This window comes from Pelophylax lessonae (genome assembly GCF_965119305.1).
Source record: "Pelophylax lessonae genome assembly, chromosome: 3".
In the NCBI taxonomy this organism is placed as follows: Eukaryota; Metazoa; Chordata; class Amphibia; order Anura; family Ranidae; genus Pelophylax; species Pelophylax lessonae.
The window spans coordinates 144,132,946-144,155,552 of NC_138770.1; the positions used below are offsets into that span (position 1 = coordinate 144,132,946).

At 43.4% G+C, this 22,607-nt stretch overlaps 1 protein-coding gene across 1 annotated transcript; it reads left to right on the plus strand.

Annotated features, from left to right (window-relative positions):
• Positions 1-5,142: 5,142 nt before the first annotated feature.
• On the plus strand, positions 5,143-11,112 carry LOC309549132 (ornithine decarboxylase 1). Its single transcript, XM_082249168.1, has 11 exons — positions 5,143-5,302; positions 6,589-6,735; positions 6,940-7,077; positions 7,168-7,341; positions 7,430-7,602; positions 8,346-8,480; positions 8,737-8,902; positions 9,584-9,746; positions 9,842-9,957; positions 10,375-10,589; positions 10,681-11,112. Exons 3-11 carry the CDS (start codon positions 6,976-6,978, stop codon positions 10,817-10,819), a joined length of 1,383 nt encoding a protein of 460 aa, XP_082105294.1. The 5' UTR covers positions 5,143-5,302; positions 6,589-6,735; positions 6,940-6,975; the 3' UTR covers positions 10,820-11,112.
• The last annotated feature ends 11,495 nt before the right edge of the window (positions 11,113-22,607 follow it).

The following is a 22,607-nucleotide window of genomic DNA, read 5'->3' on the forward strand; positions in this document are numbered from 1 at the left end:
CAGTTTTTTTTTTGCTATCCAATTGAGATTTCTCTTCATTATTTCTTGTCCCATAGCTGCAGAAAAGTAAAGGAATTCCAGGGTGTCACCAGATGCCCCAGAACCAGTGTCCCCATTGCAAAATTTTACCCTCTATTCCATCCTATTCTGGTGACAACCCAATATTTGGGATTTTTTTTCACTTTCACTCTTGGTGATAGCAGTAAAACAGGATAAATAGAGAGGGTGATTCTCCCTAATGGGGACACAGACAGCAATGAGTATCTAACAGATGTTCTAATCCCTCTCCACTATATCCAAAACTAAAGAAATGCCTTAACCACTTAAGCCCTGGAGGATTTGGCTGCTAAACGACCAGGGGGTATTTTGCGATTCGGCACTGCGTGACTTTAACGGACAATTGCGCGGTCGTGCGACACTGTACCTAAACTAATTTGACGTCCTTTTTTTCCCACAAACAGAGCTTTCTTTTGGTGGTATTAGATCACCTGTGCGCTTTTTTTTTGCGCTATAAACAAAAAAAGAGCGTAAATTTTGCAAAAATAACAATATTTTTTTATATGAAATTCCCCAAAAAAAAAATGTAAAAATCAAAATTTTTTAACATTTTCGGCCAATTTGTTTTATGCTACATATGTTTGGTAAAAAAAATTGCAAAAAGCGTATTTTTATTGGTTTGCGCAAAAGTTATCGCGTTTACTAACAAAGGGAAAGATTTTTGTCATTTTTGTTGTTTTTTTTTTAACACGTAATGGCGGCGATCTGCGATTTTTTTTGCGGTACTGCGACATTGTGGCGGACAGATCGGACCCTTGACTGACATTTTTGACACTTTTGGGGTTACCAGTGACATTTCTACAGTAATCAGTGCTATACATATGCACTGTTACTGTAAAAATACACTGGTAGTGAAGGGGTTAACTTTATTTGAGAGGGAGGGGCTGTGTGTGTCCCTAGGGGCGTGATTCTTACTGTGATTGGCTGTGGCTTGAGGTGTCTTTACACCGAGGAGAATGACAGGCAGCTTGTTTACACAAGCCGCCTGACTTTCTCCCTCTCCCCAGTCACACGCGCAGGGGGGTCCGTGACCGCGCGGGAGCGCGCCTCCGCGGGCGCGCGCTCGCTCCCCAGACCCTCCCAGGCTAGTGACGTTAATTAACGTCACTCTGCCTGGCCGGGGCTGACCGCCGCAGTAAATTTACTTGCGGTGGTCGGCAAGCGGTTAAATGATACTTAAAAAACAAACAAAAAAAAATTATAAAAGAGAAACATGATTAATGATGGAAGGAAGAAAAAATATATAGGGGGGAGTGAATGTTAAGGCCTGTCTGTACACATGATAAAAATATTGTACGATAATCTGATCGTTAGTACGCAGCTTTTGTCCAAACTTTTCAGAAGGGGCAAATGTGAAAACTTTTCTTGTACGATCTTCGTTAAATCAGTACAGTTTTTGCCTGAAAATACAACACATGACATCCCTTCCAAGTTCTTATTCTGTCGTAAAAGAAATTTCATACTTTAGTAACCTTTTTGTTTTTTATATGGAGACTAGCGTGCAAAAAAAAAAAAAACAAAAAAAAACAGGACGATCATTCCTCCCATTATCTCATTGTGTGTACTAGGCATTACTGTGCAAGAGAGAGAATAGAGGGAGAGAGAAATGATCAATAAAGGAAAGACTTTAAATAATAGATAGAGAGCTAAGAAAGAGAAAAGATCTAAACAGGAAAGACTTTAAAAAATAGATGGGTAGAGAGAGCAGAGAGGGAGAGAGAAATAACTGATAAAAGAAAGACTTAAAATAATAATAGATAGATAGAAAGAGAGAGAAGAGAGGGAGAGAGAGATGATCGATAAAGGACAGACTTAAAATGAGAGAAAAGAGAAGAGAAGAGAAATGATTGATAAAGGAATACCTTTAAAATAAAAGAGAGAGAGAGAGAGAAGAAAGAAATGATCAATAAAGGAAAAATTTAAAATAATTGAGAGAGAAAAAAACAATAATCAAAAGATTTTAAAAATTAGATAGATAGAGAGAGAGAGAGAGAGAGAGAGAGAGAGAGAGAGAGAGAGAGGGAGAGAGAAATGATTGATAAAGGAATAACTTAAAATAAAAGATAGAGAGAGAGAAGAGAGAAATGATCAATAAAGGAAAGACTTGAAATAATAGAGAGAGAAATAATCAATAAATGAAAGACTTTAAATATGAGAGAGAGAGAGGAGCAGGAGAGAGAAATGATTGATAAAGGAAAGACTTAAAATAATAGAGAGAGAGAGAGAGAGAGAGAGAGAGAGAGAGAGAGAGAGAGAGAGAGGAGAGAGAGAGAGAAGAGAGAGAAATGATTGATAAAGGAAAGACTTAAATTAATACATATTGATATACTGTATATATATATAAAGAGAGAAAGGGAAGAAGAGAGGGAGAGAGAAATGATCAATGAAGGAAGGAAATAAAATTATTCATATATGGAGAGAGAGGAAACAAGAGGAAAAATAGAGACAGGAGAGAAATATGGATCAAATAAGAGTTGATGATGTATGATATATATTTTTTTTCTGTAAAATTAAACACATGGAAAATATTCAATATTCATTATGGTCTGTACACACAATCCAAAAATCAGCGACAGATAGTCTGTTTTTTTGCATACTAGTCGCATATGGAAAATGGAGAGGTTACTAAAGTTACAAAAATCCTTGTGCTACAGAATAATAATTTGCATACTAGTCGCATATGGAAAATGGAGAGGTTACTAAAGTTACAAAAATCCTTGTGCTACAGAATAATAAATCGGAAGTGATGTAATGTGTTGTAGTGTATTGTATTTTTGGATGACAACTGTACTGATTAAATGAAAATCCTAGGATCTGGTATCGTATGAGAAAATGTTTTGTGCTTGTCCAATTGGTCGTGATCGGCTCTGAAAATCTGCATACTAATGATCAGATTATCATACGATTGCTTCGAAAGCGGTATTTTCGTCTGATTTTCAGATCGTGTGTACGGCCCATTTGTGGAGAGATAAACTTTGTTGCTCGTATTTGAATTTGTGTTTTAATATAGAGTTTTTTTCCCCAGCAGATTGTGTGGCTGTGTGTGGCTTTCTCCTTGCGTGCCCCCTGTGTGTGCAATATGAGTGCGGTATGTGGAGGTAATGGAAACTTCTTGAACACAGGAGGAACACAGTTTGGATATATAGAAAGGTTTGCTAGTGGTGGAGGTAATGGACATTTCTAGAACACAGGAGGAGCACAGTTCAGACATATAGAAAGGTTTGCTAGTGGTAGAGGTAATGGACACTTCTAGAACACAGGAGGAGCACATTTCGGACATATAGAAAGGTTTGCTAGTGGTAGAGGTAATGGACACTTCTAGAACAAAGGAGGAACACAGTTCAGACATATAGAAGGGGTTGCTGGTGGTGGAGGTAATGGACACTTCTAGAACACAGGAGGAGCACAGTTCAGACATATAGAAAGGTTTGCTAGTGGTAGAGGTAATGGACACTTCTAGAACACAGGAGGAACACAGTTCAGACATATAGAAAGGTTTGCTGTTGGTGGAGGTAATGGACACTTCTAGAACACAGGAGGAACACAGTTCAGACATATAGAAAGGTTTGCTGGTGGTGGAGGTAATGGACACTTCTAGAACACAGGAGGAACAAAGTTCGGACATTTAGAATGGTTTGATGGTGGTAGAGGTAATGGACACTTCTAGAACACAGGAGGAGCACAGTTCAGACATTTAGAAAGGTTTGCTATTGGTGGAGGTAATGGACACTTCTAGAACACAGGAGGAACACAGTTCAGACATTTAGAAAGGTTTGCTATTGGTGGAGGTAATGGACACTTCTAGAACACAGGAGGAGCACAGTTCAGACATTTAGAAAGGTTTGCTATTGGTGGAGGTAATGGACACTTCTAGAACACAGGAGGAGCACAGTTCAGACATTTAGAAAGGTTTGCTATTGGTGGAGGTAATGGACACTTCTAGAACACAGGAGGAACACAGTTCAGACATTTAGAAAGGTTTGCTATTGGTGGAGGTAATGGACACTTCTAGAACACAGGAGGAGCACAGTTCGGGCATTAAGAAAGGTTTGCTGGTGGTGGAGGTAATGGACACTTCTAGAACACAGGAGGAGCACAGTTCGGGCATTAAGAAAGGTTTGCTGGTGGTGGAGGTAATGGACACTTCTAGAACACAGGAGGAGCACAGTTCAGACATATAGAAGGGGTTGCTGGTGGTGGAGGTAATGGACACTTCTAGAACACATCTTTTTGTTTACTATTGGTGTATAATGAGTTGACCTGTATGCTAGCAATTATAGAGTTTTCATTTAGAGGAACATTTTTTTATGTGATTTATTTGATTTCTATGGTATTTTATATATGACGGGTATTTTTGCGCTATGGGTTGGAGAAAATGATCTAAATATTCCCCCACTCTGGAAAATAGGGAATCCACACCATTAATAATTGGTCTCCCTGGGGGATTATTTATATCTTTGTGGATTTCTGGAAGCTGGTAAATTATAGATGTTTTCGGCCTCTGGTAGGAGGTATGTGGCTTCTTTTTGTCTATTTTTTCCTTCTTCTGTGCTTTTTTTTCTTTCTTGTTAGTCTAACTTTTAATTTATTTCCAGGATCCGTATCCCCGTCTTTTACTAGATTTATTTCCATAGCGCAGTCTTCCTAGTCTACGATAACTATATCGGCTGGTCTGCTATTGCTGTGTGTTTTATGTTTATATGATCAGGTCCTTCTATTGTGTATATTATACACGGTGATGGAGCCCGATATATAATAGGAGTGATGACACATGAACCGTATTGGCCTGCTTCGTTATCCCTGAGCACTCAGCACCCGGCTCCCCTGCTCTGATCATTCTCCCCATTCGGAAGTGTTGTATCCGTTCTGGTCGGCGCTCACATTCAAACGCTAACGGTACGACCCCTATCAGCGGCTGGGAGAGGAGGGAGGGGGCGGTACCAGAGCGGCCGGGCGCTGACGTCACAAAAGAGCAGGGGGAAGGGGCCATGCAGGCAGGGCGCGCGCGAAGCGTGGTCGAGGCAACTCCCGGAACAAACCGATCAGCTCTGGTTTGAGCTGGCGCGTTGTCAGGGCAACGGAAGCCCGCCTATAAAAGGAGCCGGCGCCTGAGCTCACTCAGTGTCAGGTTGCTCGGTGTGCGGAGACTTTGCTGGGTTCGTGGCTTGGAATTTTTTTATTCCTTTTTTTTCTCCTTGAGGATTTGGTTCCTCGATGGGTAGAGCGTTCGTAAATGCTTTTTAAGGTAAGTTTGTATCACTCTATACTCTTATTCACTTGTCTATGCCATGAGGAGAACCATCTTTGATGGAACCATGTGGCAAAGAAGTTCATTGTGAGTAAGTGAATTATCCCTGTGATAGCTTCGCTAACTAGTCAGATATATATATATATATATATATATATATATATATATATATATATATATATATATATATATATATATATATATATATATAATTTGGTGGTTTTATGTTGCTATTGGTGTAGGTTTTTCTTATTTAATGTTTTGTTTGGTGTTGTGGGTTTTTAAATTTAAAAAAAAAAAAAAAAAAACATAATTTTCTAGTTTTTAAATGTGTATTTTGTTTGACTATTTGACTGTAATTTTTTGGTTACTTTTGACGTGGCTATGGAGCCCAGGTTGGGTTGGACACGTGTCTTGGTGGGGGATGGGTGTCTTTTCTCACCAGACTTGCCTCCGTCATTCATCCTCCCATAAGCCATTAATTGAACAGGGATCATTATGGTGAACTTTAAACTTTTTTTTTTTTAAGGATGTGTGGGGTTTCCTGGGACATGTAGCAGGGGCCATAAAGCTTTAGCTCATACGGTTTCTTTTAAGGAAATGTGCCGTAAGCCATGTGTCCTCCATCTGCTAAATCTGTTTGGTAGGTGACCTGTAATATGCCTGTTTCCCAACTCTAGATGCTCTGGTAACCTAGGCAGTTGGACGTTGGCTATCTAATATTGGGTTCTAATCACTAGATTTTAAGTGCATGTAAATCTGTCAAAGTGGCTTTAGTGGTCCCCTTTTTTTTTATAAAGTCCAATGAATGGCAGCATGATGTCTTGTGGATGAGTAAAGTCCGTCTTGTGGAGTTTTTGGTGGTTTTGGAAAGATCCATGCCTGGGTTTCTAGAGACGTATTGCAGCCAATGTGTCAGTCCTCCTTGATCGGACATTGCTGTCCCATATGGTGAGTGCGTTCTCCTGCCCTGAGGGCAGACCATGCTGTCAAGAACAGGAGGCCACCTCCTCCAGTTGGGGAGAGGCTCAGATGCCGGTATTGTAGCTGATTGGTTGGCTTTGTCTCTGAATGCACGTCACTTTTTTTATTTGCTGGTTGCGACACGAGTTTGGCTTTCCGTACAGGGGTGTGTTCATCTGCCTAGTCATTCACTGAATTGGTTGGGTGTGTGACGCATTACGGCTCCATCCCTTCCTATGTTTCAGCCTGTTAGCTTAAGTGTTCGTAGATGGTATTTAGAGATTAAAGTTTTTTTTTTTTTTTTTTTTTTTATCTTGCAGAACACTGACAGCACAGCAGCGAAGAACAGCTCCTTTGTCGGAGTAGGTCTTGTTCTATATCTGCCGGGCTTCTATTTCACCGGAGAACCTCCTTGGCAGCAAAGCTGAGGCCCTCTTTGCAATAAACCCCATCTCTCACTTGTCCATGTAAGTACCCCCGAAGAATGGATGTCTAATGCAGGGGAAGGCAGCCTTGGTGCTCTAGCTGTTGAAACTAAAAGTACCATAAGACCTTGCAAACGGTCAGGCATGATGGGATTTGTAGTTCACCACAGCTAGGGTGCCATGGTTCCCGATCATGGGCACTTATTCTTGTGTAGTGACTAAACTGTCTGCTCTTCACTCCTACAGTTTGTTGCATCCTTCGTGTTGTGATCTTCTGACACAATGAACAGCTTTTGCAACGAAGACTTTGACTTTAGCTTCCTTGAGGAAGGATTCACTGCCCGGGACATCCTGGAGCAGAAAATCAATGAAGTTTCCTTGTCTGTAAGTATTGAGTAATCACGATGGCTCAATTGCAGCTGTCATGACTGTTCAGATGTGTAACCAATGTTTAATTCCCCCCCTCTCTCTCAGGATGACAAGGATGCCTTTTATGTAGCTGATCTTGGTGACATTGTAAAGAAACACATCCGGTGGTTTAAAGCACTTCCACGCGTAACTCCATTTTATGCCGTTAAATGTAATGACAGCAAAGCCATTGTGAAGACTCTCTCAATTTTAGGGGCAGGATTTGACTGTGCGAGCAAGGTGTGTAATAGAACTTGGCTCAAGAGAAACCGATATCTATTTTTGTTTATATCCAAATATGCATTGTAATGTGTTGTCTTCTCTTCAGACTGAAATTCAGCTTGTTCAGAGCATTGGTGTCCAACCAGAGAGAATCATTTATGCCAACCCATGTAAACAAGTTTCACAGATCAAATATGCAGCTAGCTGTGGTGTTGAGAAGATGACCTTTGATAGCGAGGTGGAACTGATGAAAGTGGCCAGGAATCACCCCAATGCCAAGTAAGTTTGCAATAAAAGCTCAATGTATCTGTCTAGGTCTAAAGTGTTACAAATAAGAAATGGAGCTAAAGGCTCAAGTTTTATCCTTCGTGCATTTTATTCATGACGGTAAAATGCATTCTCTGCAGGATCCCCCATCCCCCTAATACTTGCCTGTGCTCTGTGAATGAGAGCCTCAGCCAATGAGGGAGAGTCCCAGAGAGCTATTGGCTCCCACTGCTGTCAATCACAACCAGTGAGCTAATGGGGGGGGGGGGGGATATGGCAGTGCTGTGGCTTGGGAGTAAGCCTGCTTGGGTGCACCCATAGCAAGCTGCTTGTTCTGGGGGTACTTGGCAGGAGGGAGGGGCAAGGAGTGCCGGTGGGGGACCAGAGAAGAGGATCTGGGCTGTTTAGTACAACACTACTGCAGAGCATATAGGTAAATACCTTGTCACTTATCTGTATTCTGTTGGGGAAATTAAGGTAAAGACCACTTGGACAGTTGTCACCAGAACAAACCTTTTTGCAAGATTCCCCTCCTGGTCTAGTGACAGCTCAATACACTAGATTTATTTTAGTTCTAGTGACAGTGGTCACCAGGATAAAATCATAAAATATGTCTAATGGGGAGACAGATGGCAAAAACTAGGGATTTTTTTGTTTTGCTTTAAATTCACTTTAATCAAATGGAAGCAGTTTCTCTTAAATGGTTCTGAAGTGATCATGTTAGGACTCAAATTTTCCTGTTTTTTTTTTTTCAGACTTGTTCTGCGTATAGCCACAGATGACTCCAAGGCCGTGTGTCGACTAAGTGTGAAGTTTGGTGCCACTCTTAAAACAAGCAGATTGCTTCTTGAGCGTGCTAAAGAACTGAATATTGATATCATTGGCGTAAGGTATGGATAGTTTTACAAAGTCTCTTTAAATCTTAAGACTGTAAATATAAAATGGTAAGGCCCTGTTTAATGTGCATTTTGGTGTAACAGTTGAGCTTTCCAGAGTTATTTTGCAGTCTGGAACCCTAACTTCTAAAGCTGTAAATTTTTTTTTTTTTTTTTTTTTTTCCCCCTTGAGAATTAGCCAGTTTTGCTGAATCATTGTGAATTCAATATTCAGGCTCGTCTTAGACAAACTATTTTTTTTTTTTTTTAGCTTCCATGTTGGCAGTGGCTGCACAGACCCGCAAACCTTTGTGCAAGCTGTATCTGATGCTCGCTGTGTCTTTGATATGGGAGCCGAACTTGGATTCAACATGCACTTACTTGACATTGGTGGCGGCTTCCCTGGATCTGAGGATGTTAAGCTGAAGTTTGAAGAGGTAAAAATGCTTTGTTCTTGGCTAGGGCAAAGTGTTTAGTCTAAATTTTTTTTTTTTTTTTTTTTGTTTCATATTTGCTGTAACTCTGATCTGGGCACTGCTGTTTTTTATAAATACAACGGAGAACTGAACACTATGCTCATTCAGTGATAATCCTTGAACTTTGATTTTTGGCAACACTTGACAATTAGCGTGCATTAAACCTAAACTCCATAACATGGGGAAACCCCATAAAATAGTTGGACACATTTATAAATTATAGTATTTTCTTATGCTAGGGTTTAGGAGATATATATATATAATCAGTCGACTTGAACAGCTTACTTAGTATCTTGCCTTGATGGCCCTTAACTTTGCAATCATTAAAGATGGAATGTGTAGAGAGCCATTTGTGTAGGCAGTGGTTGCTCTTTGATGTGGATGGCACCATCTGAAAGCTATTTGTTGGCATTCTAAAAGTGTTTTGGCAGGGTTTAGAGCATCCACTCTTCCTGATTTAGTAACTCTTTTGCTAAATTTTTTTTGAAAAAGCAATTTATCAGGGGCTTATGCATTTTGCCTATAGTAGCTTATTTCATAAGTTATAAAATGCTTCTATAGCCGTCATAGGGTCATTTACTTTGTCTCCTAAAATGTGTAAAAGAGTACTCAAATTTTATTTTATTTTTTCAATTCTTTTAGGTGACATCAGTGATAAATCCAGCCCTGGATAAATATTTCCCTGCTGACTCAGGAGTAAAAATTATCGCAGAGCCTGGGCGATACTACGTTGCATCAGCATTTACACTGGCTGTCAATGTCATAGCGAAGAAAGTCATGTTGACTGAACAAACTGGCTCTGATGGTATGTAGTGTGTATGGATACAACTTAGATGTCATGCTGAGCAAACCCCTCTCCCCCCTCATCACTTAATGCATTAATGTTTTTTCTTGTTTTAGATGAAGATGAGGCTGCCAGTGACAAAACACTCATGTACTACGTAAACGATGGTGTCTATGGCTCCTTCAACTGCATCTTGTATGATCATGCCCATGTCAAACCCATACTTCAAAAGGTATGCTTGCAAGGCCTTTTTTAGCTTTTTGCTGGCTGTTAAAGAACCACTAGATGGCCTTTTTTATTTATTTTTTTTTTTATATAGTGCTCAGGCTTTGTTTGGGGTCAGGTCACTTATTTTTTTTTTGTGGCCTACAGTTTTTCCTTTATGGTCTTCAGTCTTAGTTGGTTTCCTTTTATATAGGCAGCAGTTGCCAAGGGTCTGGTGGCCTCTGACCCATGACAGAATCTAAAGTCTCTTCCCCAAGTAGTTTGCATACTATGAAATGTCAAATTTGTTATAGTACTGTCAAGTGCCAGGTTTATTAGCACTCCACAAAGATGTGATGGCACAGGGTGTCTTTCCCATAAAGCAGACAGAATATTGGGTTCTTTGCTGCATGTATTGGAATCTAATGGCTTTACTCTTTTGCAGAAACCCAAACCCGATGAGAAACTCTATTCTAGTAGCCTTTGGGGACCTACCTGTGATGGACTGGATCGCATTGTTGAACGATGTGACCTACCAGAGCTGCAGTTGGGGGACTGGATGTTGTTTGAGAACATGGGTGCCTACACTGTGGCTGCATCTTCTACATTCAATGGATTTCAGCGACCGACCCTGTATTATGTCATGTCAAGACCACACTGGTAAGGAAAAAGATGTACATTTAAAGGAGCTACTTGATGTGGGGGAGCTATGGGGAGTAAAACTAAAATGTTTGTTTTTTTACTTTCATAGGCAATTAATGCATACTATCCATGAACACGGTCTTGTTCCTGAGGTGCCGGAGCTGAATGCTGTCCATGTATCCTGTGCCTGGGAAAGTGGCATTGAGTTAAAGTCTTCCACATGTTCCTCTGCAAGTGTCAATGTCTAGTTTATTTAATGTTAGTTGTAGTTTTAGTTATTGTTAGGATGACTATAGAAGGATTTCGTTTGGGACCATTATTTAATTTTCACTTTTGTAGTTGACATGTTCAGCATTAATGCAACAAAATGGATGACTGTGAGATGGGGTCACAATTATCTGTGTTCCTATGGAAACTTTTCTTTTTTTATTCCTTTTTTCAACTGTAATAAAGATGCACAGCTGTCCCTCAAGCATTTGTAGCTTGTGTACTGGCAGAAAGTCATCTGACCTGTTTTTACATAAAATAAAGTATTACAAAACATGCAAAGGCTCACTAACTTGTATATAAAAAAAAACAAAAAAAAAAACACATTTTTGTGTTGACACCTTTGCTTGCAATAGAAGTAGTTTAGCGCACAGCCAACTAAAAACTACATCTTCACACTTCTGACTTTTATCCTATTTAGCTGCAGGCACAAAAATTAAAGTGTGTGTGTATATAGGGATTTAAAAATGTGTGCCAAGCAAAATGTGTAGATGGAACTTGCCGACTTCAACCTGAAAATGTCTGACGTTGGCTCTGGTTAGAACATTGCTCTACGTTCATTCTCTGAAGTTGGCAATGACTGCCAACCTATTTTTTTTTCTTTGCAAGTTACCTGGTTTAATTCTTGGTGGTAGCTTGTCTTTTAATGCTAGCTAGTCTGGTGTTTGGCCTGCTGAACACGATCAGATTTTAGCTTGCAGTGTTCATGTATGGTGGGGCTAAAGCCAACAGTGAACATGTGGTGATATCAAGAGGCTTTATCTGGCTTTTGCCAGTAGCAGCAACGCAAAATGGTACTCTGTAGTTCGTATAGCCCCCCCCCCCCCCCCCAATATGTTTGCCTCCTAATGAGAGAGCTGGTGTCCTGGGGTATTTCCTCCCAGATCCAGACCAGGGCATCATTGAGCTCATAACAGACTGAGGTGCAACCTGGTGACGTTGGATAGACTAATGTCCCAGAGGTGTTCTATTGGATTTAGGTCAGGCGTGTGTGTGTGTGGGGGGGGGGGGGGGTTATCAATTCCTTCATCTCCAGGAACTGGCTGCATTCTCTTACCGCATGAGGCCAGACATTGTCATGCACCAAGAGGAACCCAGGATCCACTGCACCAGGGTAGGGTCTGACAGTGGGTCCAAGGATTTCATCCCGATACTCATGGCAGTCAGTGTGCTTGTCCAGCCTGTAGAGGTCTGTGCGTCTCTCCATGGATCAATCACCCCCCCCATCAGACCGGTTATGCTGAACAATATTACAGGCAGCATAATGTTCTCCACAGCTTCCTCAGACCCTTTCATGTCTGTCATGTGTGCTTAGGGTGAACCTGCTCTCATCTGCGAGAAGCACAGGGTGCCATTGATGAACCTGCAATTCTGGTGTTCAATTGAAAATGCCATTTGTTCTCCAGTGCCAGGCAGTGAGCACAGGACCCATTAGAGGATATCTGACCCTCAGGAAGTCTGTTTTTTGATTGGGCAGAGGTCTAAACACCTGTGGCCTGCTAGTGGTCATTTTGTATGGCTCTGGCAGTGCTCATCCTGTTCCTCCCTCCTTGCAGATACCGGTCCTGCTGATGGGTTAAGAACCTTCTCCAGCCCTGTCCAGCACTCACACGTCTAACTGCCTGCCTTCTCCTCCATGCTCGGGAGACAACAAACGTGGCAATGCCACATATTAATGTGCTGTCCTGGAGCAGTTGGACTGCCTGTGCAACCCCTATAGGGTCCAGGTATTGCTTCATGCTACCAGTAGTGACCCTGACCCCAGCCAAATTCAAAACTAGTGAGACCGTAAGAAAAGATGACCAGAGGAAAAAAATCAGTAGCCTCACCTGTAAAATTCCTGTTTTTTGGAGGTTGTGTCATTGTTGCCCATCTAGTGCACCTGTTTCATTTCATTTTCCCTGGGCGGTCTTTGGGCTAATCCCTGGGTGGGGAGCCACAGATGATGGGGGGGCACCTTCCTTTTTTGACCCCAGCACAGTGGTGGATGGTAGTAAGAGGGGGCAGTTATAGGTATTTGTTTGGCTTTTAGGTTCAAGCCACCAACCCGGACAAGACCCAGATGCAGCCTCCTAGGAGTGCTGTATGTGCAACAAAGTTGAGCACCAATTGGGAAAAGCCACTTTGCCCTGAGTGCATTAGTAGCCTGCTCAAGGATGACTTGGTGACAGCGTGTCACAGGATTCTTTCGTCTGTTAAAGACGAAATTGCATCTACCTTTCAATCATTTAAGAGATTTATAGATAGGATGCAGGGTCCCCCCACAACCCTATCAAGGGCTGCCAGTATGCCAGCATTGTCGGAGCCCAGTCAGGACGGTGATGGGGAGGATAGGGAAGGGGAACCTAGGTCACTGGCCTCAGGTAGACTCTGGGTCTGAAAAAAGAGAGGATAAGTCCTTTCGGGGGGTCTAGGTACAGACTGTCACTGGACGATGTAGGTGACTTACTCAAAGAAATCTGACATGTTGGATATCGGGGGGGGGGGGGGAGTCGGTACAGTTATCAAAGCACGACCTGATCTATTAAGGGTCTAGTGCACAGAAGTCCAGGGTATTCATTGTGCATAAATCCCTGGTGGGAGTCTTTTATCAGACTGGAGGGGGAGAACCCTGAAAGGACCCTTTTTCACCGTGCGGCCTAAAATGTAGGTTTCTCTTTGAGCATGAGGCAGCCCACCCTTGGAACAAGATCCCAAAGCTGGATGGGCTGCTGGCTAGAGGGTTCCATGAAGACAGATTTGGCCTTCTGACCTAGGGACCCCATGGACAAAAGAGGGGATGTGCTTTTGCAGAAGTCCTGGGATGCTTCTTCCATCAGTTTGAAGCTAGCCCTAGCAGCTACATGTGTCTCTAGGAATTTGGAGTGCTGGCTAACACAGTTGAAGTCTCACATCTTAGCAGTCGCATCCAGGCAATAGCTGCTCAAGTCATTTTATGTATGGTTGTAGGCTTGGAACGGTAATGCAGCGTCCAAGCATAAACTCTGTGGGTTGCATTTTTCAGGTGATCACGTGTTAAGACCTGGTCTTTAGGAAGCACTGGAGCTTACACAGGACATAAACAAGGAGTTCCTGGAGAAAAGCAAGAAAGCAGAGGGCAAGAGGTGTTTTCTGGGTCACAGGCAGCAGACCCAGCAGGAAAGAGAGGGCCGTCCCAAGCATTTGCAGGGGCGAGGAAGTATCTTATTTAACCATCCTCCGTCCCCCACAAAATTCCAATGACTCCTGTGTCCCAGTGGGGGGAAGGTTGGGGGGGCCTTTCTCCCACATTGTACTGCAGGGACTTTTGAGTCCGTTCATCTTGGAGAACATAAAGATCTACTACAAGCTGGAGTTGAGCTCAAATTCCCCTTCCAAATTTCTGGTCACCTCTTTGTCCCGAGATCAGGAAAAGGCATAGGCAGTGAGTCTTATATTAGGAGATCTGGTGGATCAGCAGGTGCTCACACGGGTTCCCCAAGGGGAGTGCTTCCAGGGATTTTAATCATGTATTTGTTGTGAAAAAGCCCTCAGGCAAAATCAGGCTAATCCTGAATCTCCATCCAATCAAGTCCCTGAAGTACAACTTCAGGATTGAGTCTACCTTCATGATAGCAAACCTTCTGTTTCCAGACTGCTTCATGGCAACAGTCGATCTGAGTGATGCATACCTCCATATCCCTATACATCCAGGGTTCCAGAGGTACCTCAGACTGGCGATCAAGTTGGGCTCGGAGGTTCGGCATCTCCAGTTTCAGGCACTTCTGTTTGGTCTGGTGTCTTCTCCGATGATTTTAACAAAGGTCCTTGGCTCCGCTGCGGATGAAAGCCATTACGGTTATACCCTACCTGGACGATCTCCTGTTCATTGCCTGGTCTTAGCAGCTGGAGAAAGATCTTCAGGAGGCGCAGGATTTGCTGCAGTCTCTTGGATGGCTGATCAATAAAGACAAGTCCCATCTTGTTCCTGCTCAGGAGGTACAGTACTTAGGCTACACAATCTCCTCAGTACAGAGGAAAGTGTTTCTCTGAGGAGTAGATCAGGAAGGTGGATCAGGCCACAGGACAATGTGGCCGCAGCGTCATACATAAACAAGCAGGGGGGGGAGGACCAGGAGCCCTTCCCTGCAACTAATCGCAGGTGAGATTTTCGTCTGGGCAGAACAAAACCTCACCTCGCTAGCTGCCACCCACTTTAAAGGGGGACCCAGAATTCTCTGGCAGATTTCCTGAGCTGCCAACAGGTGAGACAGGACCAGTGGTCACTCCACCAGGAGGTATTCAAGGACATCACATGGTCTTGGGACTGACTAGACATGGACTTCTTTGCCTCAGAGGGCAACAAAGAGGTTGCTCAGTTCTTCTCTCTGCGTCCCCAGGATCAAGCTGGGGGATAGACGCCTCTGCGAACACGTGGGAGTTTAGACTTTGTTACAATTTTCCCCCTGTAAGATTGATCTCGGCAGTTCTGCAAACATTTTTGAACGAAAAAACTGGCCTTATTATAATAGCTCAGTTTTGGAGAGCCTGGTTCTCTAGTCCAAACAGGGTCACTATAGTTCCCCCGATTCTCCTCCCGGTGAGGGAGGATCTAAGCTCAAAGGGACCAATATGGAATCCTCAGGTAGCGACCCTCAGACTAGCAGCGTGGTTTCTGGGGAACAGCTCTTAGGGTCTCAAGGGTTCTCAGAGACAGTGATAAAGACCCTGTTTAGCTGCCGCAAACCAGTAATTAGGGGCATTTATACTAAAATATGGAGGAGGTCAATTCCTGGTTAAGAGAACAGGGCAAGGAACACCCAGACATTCTGGCAGTCTTGGATTTTTTCCCATGCCATGACTGGGCATCAGGATAACTGACAAGGGCGCGCTGTGCGGCGATCGGTAGTGCAATGTGTCGCTCTGTCTCACCGCATCTTCGATCTCGGTAAAGAGCCTATGACGTGAGCTTCTTACAATGTGATCAGCTGTGTCCCATCACAGCTGGTCACATTGTAACTAGGTAGTGCCGTTTATCAGCTTTTCTTCTATTCGCGCTGACAATTTTTTTTTTTTGTTTTTCAAAATTTTCGGTCTTTTTAATTTTTTTAGCAAAAAAAAAAAAGAAAACAGTGGTGATCAAATACCACCCAAAAAATATTTGTGGGGAAAAAAAATTATAAAAGTTTCAAAGGGGAATAATGTTGCATGGCCGCGCAATTGTCATTCAAAATGCGACACCGCTGAAAGCTGAAAATTGGCCTGGGCCTGGGTTTACGAAATGCTGAAAGGTTGCTGGAGCATTGCACAACCCAATAGGACATGACCAGGTATTCAAAGAGTTAGAATCTAGTGCGAAAGGCTTTCTTCCATGCGTCCCCATCGTGGATCCGTACTATGTTGTATGCTTCTTGTAAATCAAGTTTTGTTAATACAGTGGCTGCCCTAAAATGTTGAAAAAGTTTGGGAACAAGGGGCAAAGGATATCTGTTCTTGACAGTGATTTTATTTAATTCCGGGTAATCAACACAGGGGCATAGGGAGTGATCCTTCTTCTCTACGAAGAATATACAAGCTCCTGCGGGGACGTAGAGGGCCGGATGAAGCCTTTTTCTAAATTTTCATGTAATGGTGTAGTGCTTCAAGTTCTAGTTCAGAACGAGGAAAGATGCACCCAAAAGGTATCTTAGCACCTAGCAAAAGTTTAATTAGGCAGTCATATTGGTGATGGGGAGGCAAGATGTCTGCTTTCATTTTATCAAACACCTCCAAGAATTCATGGTACTGAAGGCACAAACTGTGATACAGGAGAATCAGGATGTAGACCCAGAAGAGGCGCAGGTTCCACAGGAATGGCCTGAAAGCAGCACTGTTGGCAATAGGTGGAGGGGAATGTCACTTCCCGTTCCCCAGTTTATCTGAGGGTTTTGCGCTTGTAACCAGGGAATGCGCAGAATAACAGGGAACAGATGAGATAGGATAATGTCCAGACATAAGTATTCTTGATGGCCAGTATTAGATATAGCCAGTAGTGGGCAGGTTCCTGGTGTTATGGGCCCAGACTTAAGATGGGATCCATCGGCTAGATGGATAGATAGTTGACGAGTCATTGAATCGACCTGGGGGGGTACCCGGGATTCTGGTGGTGGTACAATCACTGTAGGCGCAGATGGGGCCTGTTCAGGTGTGGAAGGGTCCAGGAGCCACAGCAGGTGCAGAGGTTGCTGAGGTGGAGGCCATGGATTGGATGTGACCCTCAAGCTTTAAATTACTCTCTTGCAGGGTGTTGACTGCTTGGGTAAGAGAGATAAGTTGCTGGCATAGCGTCTCCAGAGGCGAAGCCCCTCTCTCTGACATCTGGCTGGGTGGTATCACGTACCTGATGGAGATCGAGCTGTAGAGGGAGCTTTCTCTTGCACCTCCTGTCCAACACCTCTGGTAGAGACGACATATAGTGTGGGACACAGAGTGGCACATGGGCCGGTATAGCAGGTAGCACCAGCTGAGTCTTGACAGAAAACCGATGGCCTGGATCACTAGATGGGCACCTGGAACTCTGTGAGCCTGGATCACTAGATGGGCACCTGGAACTCTGTGAGCCTGGATCAGTAGGCAGGAGCGTAGCCAGAACACAAGCCAAGGGGTCATCAACACCTGGGCAATGCAGGTACAGGAACGTGAGACAAGAGCAGGATCAGGATACAAGCTAGAGTCAGTACACAGTCGGGCAGCGAGGTACAAAAGCATGAGACAGGAGCAGGTTTAAAAGCACAGGCAGGCAGGCGGAAATCCAGAGAAGAGTTGAGGTCAAGCCGGGTCAAACACAGGTAGGCAGGAAGGAGATCAGGGCACAGGTAAACAGGAACAAGCTGAAAGACCACTCTGCAATGTGTTCCTGTCATTGCTCAATTTAAATAGCCGTTTGGCGTCAGTGCGTGCATGCGCACGCACCCATTTGCGCATGCGCATATATGCATTTCTTTTTGTGCACACGCTAGCGTGCCCATGCGTGCGCACCAATGCCTGTTTGGTTCCAGCTGAACTTCTCTTACAAACAGTAACTTCATATCACATTTATCCCAGACTCAGATTTGTATAATGTTACTTCTACCGGCTCCCAAATCGAATAACATTTTATGGATCCAGAGAATGCCATCAACAGACCCCCTAACTTACATCAAGAGGAACACTATTGCCTCGTTTCCACTGAGCGGAACGGTTCAGTTCGGTACAGTTTGGAAGGGTTAGAATGGTCCGGTCTATTCAGGTGAGCGTTTCCACTGCAAGTCGGGCCACCAGGGACCATGCAGGGTTTACACCAAATGAGGTGTTTGTTTTGCTCTTTCATTTGACGTGAGCATTGGAGTTTCCCTGTCCGCCAATCAGTGGAATCTATCGTGTGACGCCAGTAGCTCCGCCCTAACCGTACCGTACCATTTCCTATGGCCCTACATCTGAAGCAGGACCAGGAATGGTGCGGTTTGGTTCGGTTGTATGGGCCACTTTCATAATGGAAACACCCAAAATAGCGTACCGTACCGAACCGACCCGAACCGATCCGCTCAGTGGAAACGAGGCATATATGAAAACCCACAATAACAGTATCAAACCCCACATGTATAAGATCTTGCAACTACCAAGAGTCTTCCATCAAACCAGTTTATTCAGAAACTGTAGAGGCACTGTTCGTCCACCCTCCCCACACCTTATCAAATTTATATGGCTTTATATAACGGAAGGGCTTTATTGATAAGTGCCTTCCAGGTCTGAGCAACAGGGGGTGTAGGTATTTCCAAGAGAGAACTATCATATTTCTAGCATAATAGAATAGTAAAGTCAAAAGGGTACGCATTACTTTCTTAGGGGCCAGGGCATCAACTAGTCCCAGGAGACACACATTAAAGCCCCGTACACACACGCAGATCGTCGTCATACAAACGTCGGCGGACGAAAGATCTGCCGATTGTATGCGTGTTAGTATGGTGCCTCCGACAGATGTCTGCACACAATCCGCGGACAAGAGTCTTTCTTGCAAACATGAAAATTTTTGTCTGCAGACACCAGAACGGACGATTGTTCGCCTGTCAGTACAGAAATCAGCCGACAGACCGCAGATTTGCAAGACTGGGCATGCTCAGAAAATAAAAAACACAGGGAAAGTTAACCATTACATGACATCACTTCTGCAGTCAGCTGAAGTCTGCGGACAAAATTCTTGTGCTGTCCTTGTGCTGTCTTTGCACTTTTCAACAGACACCGACATCCCGGGGAGAAAAGACGAACATTTGTATGACGACGATCTGCGTGTGTGTACGGGGCTTAACAGTTGGCCTGACACAGAGTGTGGTAAAGCTTCCTCTACGTCAGGGGTCTCCAACCTTTGGCCCTCAAGTTGTTCAGGAACTGCAATTCCCATCATGCCTATCCATGTCTGTAAATGTCAGTTTTACAATGCCTCATGGGATGTGTAGTTCTGCAACAGCTGGAGGGCCATAACAGGTGAATTCCAAAAAAACATATAGGAAAAGGGGTAGGAATTTAATCTTTAGCAAGTTAAATTTTCCAATGATCGTTAGGGGGAGATTTTGCCAAGCTTGCAGCCTGCGTCTTAGCATCAGCAACAGTGGAGTGACATTTAAGGGAGATAACTGTTTAACCACATAAGGACCGCCCACCGCAGATATACTGCGCCAGGCAGCCGTGGGGGGCAAGCGCGTTCCGCCTCCGGGGCGCTCCCACCCCCGCTCGTTCCCTGGGGAGCTAGTGCGAGTGAGCGGTGGCTCCGATGGCTGCTGGCCACTCACGATCTCCCGCTGCAGAGAGAGAAAGACAGACGGCTGATGTAAACACAGCCGTCTGTCATTCTCACTAAAGTAATCACAGAGGCTATGCGATCCTGCTATGTAGGATCGTATGTCTCTGTGATTACATCACAAGCCATGCCCCCCACGGTTAGAATCACGCCCCTAGGGACACACTTAACCCCTTGATCACCAATAAAGTTAACCCCTTCCCTGCCAGTGTCATTTTTACAGTAACAGTGCATATTTATAGCACTAGTGTAATAAAAATAACTGCGCTAAACACAGAAATTCAATAAGTGTGAAAAATTGAATTAAATTAAAGCTGCAGCTACAGTGGGAAACACCAAGGTAACAAGTAATGAGGATAAAGCTGCGCTAAATGATACATGTAATAAAACAAATATGATAAACCATATCCCAAAGGGATAGCAGTGAGCTATCAAGCTAGTGAATAATCAAGCGATCGTGGAATCAGACAAATAAATTAGGTGACTCCAAAATAAAAATTAAATTAAACACAGAGTCCATAAAGGAATAAAAAGTCAAAAAGTGTATATAACGGTGCTCAAAGACAGAATCCTCCACCGCTAAGTAAATATTCCTTCCACCGTGTTGAGGTGCAAATGACGCTATTGCGCTTACCAAATGGAGGCTGTAATCAGGCATATATGGCTCATGCAAGATATATCCAATCAGCTCAACCAGGACCTTTGGCAACTCCACTCAGACCAGCAAGACGATAGACACCGCAACATAGAGAGCCCGGGCAATCCACAATCCAGCAATGATCATGAAAAAATAATAGCTGCCATAGTGAAGTATGTAAAAACAGATATTTATTGTAAAGGTAAAACACTCACATGTATAAAAACGAAAAGCGCTTGTATCGGCAGGATCCAAAGAACACAGCTGCCCGACTTCTGGGTATCACGTGGTGACGTCAGCACGCCTTACCGACGCGTTTTGTCATAGATGACGTCTTCCTGATTACTGTAGTAATGTCACTGGTACTCCCAAAAGTGTAAAAAATGTCAGTCAGGGGTCCGATCTGTCCACCGCAATGTCGCAGTCCCACAAAAAATCGCAGATCGCCGCCACTACTAGTAAAAAAATAAAAATAAAACAATAAAAATTACATAAATCTTTCCCGTAGTTAGCAAACGCAATAACTTTTGCGCAAACCAATTAAAATATGCTTATTGCTAATTTTTTTTACCAAAAATATGCAGCAGAAAACAAATTGGCCTAAAATGTTAAAAAGTTTTTATTTTTACATTTTTTTTGAGAATTTCATATAAAAATATGTGAAAAATATTGTTATTTTTTCAAAATTGTCGCTCTTTTTTTGTTTATATTGCAAAAAATCAAAATCGCACAGGTGATCAAATACCCCCAAAAGAAAGCTCTGTTTGTGGGAAAAAAAGGACGTCAATTTTGTTTGGGTACAGCGTCGCAAGATCGCGCAATTGTCAGTTAAAATCACGCAGTGCCAAATCGCAAAATAGGGCCTGGTCTTTGAGCAGCCAAATCTTCTAGGGCTAAAGTGGTTAAGCAAGGTTTGCTATCTGTTTAATGAAACATCTGTTGTGGTGCTCTGATGTGGGAAGTCTGCAGTGTCAGTATTTCCTTTAGCAGTAGTTAACCCTTTAGGGTTTTTTTCTCTCCTAGCAGACAGAAACAACTGTTATATTGTCTTTTCTGGACAGCTTATGAAACTTCAACAGCTGCAGTTTAAATTGGGAAGGGTATTAAATAATTTACTACATGGCTTGAGAGCAATTGTACATGTTATAATATTTATTTTTCTTAACAATGAGGAGTTCCCTCTTAGACCTATGTTAGCTGGCAGCCGCAGTCTATATCCCTTCTGCAGGCCTCTTAAAACTGGTGTATGGGAAGCTGACTAATGGACACTTGCTATTAAAGTGATTGTAAAGTCTCATTTTGTTTGGTTAAAAATACCAAACATGTTATACCGTCCTGCTCTGTGCAGTGGTTTTGCACAGAGTGGTCCGGATCCACCTCTTCTTGGGTCCCTCTTCTGCTCTCTAGGCCCCTCCCTCTTGTTGAGTGCCCCCACGGCAAGCAGCTTTCTATGGGGGCTCCTGAGCCGAGCCGCAGTTCCCTGTGTCCATTCAGACACGGAGCCGTCCAATGAGGAGGGAGAGTCTTGGGCACTAGACACTCCTACAACATCACTGGATAGAAATGGGCTCAGGTAAGTATTTGGGGGAGGGGGGGCTGAGGGGGCCTTCTGACTTTACAACCACTGTAAGCCTCTCCAGATCTGCATGTATTATGCACATCGTAAACCGGGCTTTTGCTGTTCGTGCCTTGGCAGGCCAAACCCTGTATGAATTTCCTGCTTTGTTCAAGCATCCAGGGAGGAAGATGACAGTGACCAACAGGTTGCTACGGGTAGTCAAGACACTCTTAATGAGTCTGTTACAACTCTCCCTGTGCAAGGATTCCCTTCTCTGACAATGTCAAGCCTTTTCCTCGCAGGACCAGTCAACTGGCCAATTTAACCCTCTGCAAACAATTAATAAAAGGAAGACGTGGATGATCTTTAGGCACGTTTTTTTTGTATCTCCTGTTTGTTAGGCTGTTAGGATGCCTAAAATGGCAAAGGTACCTGCAATGCAAGTATTTTATCACTTCCAAAGGAGTGCGTTGCTTTTTTTCCCCTATGATGTTTAAACTAGAAACCTAATGTTATTACTTGTAGAGGGATGCAAATTGAACAGAATGACAGAACAGCAGAATGTCTTAGTGATTGGCACCTTGCAATACTGGGTTACTTGGTTCAAACCCCAATCAGGACACTTCTACCTGCACTGTGGCATAGCAGATTAGGCACTTATTGGGAAGAGGTTTTACAGCATTATAAGTCACCTATCTGGTTGACGTGGCCTTCATGAGCTTAGCCATATACATGGACAGGTCATTGGAGGATGTTGTGTCCTTCGGGGGTATACTCAATCATGATGATTGGGTATGTCCTTGG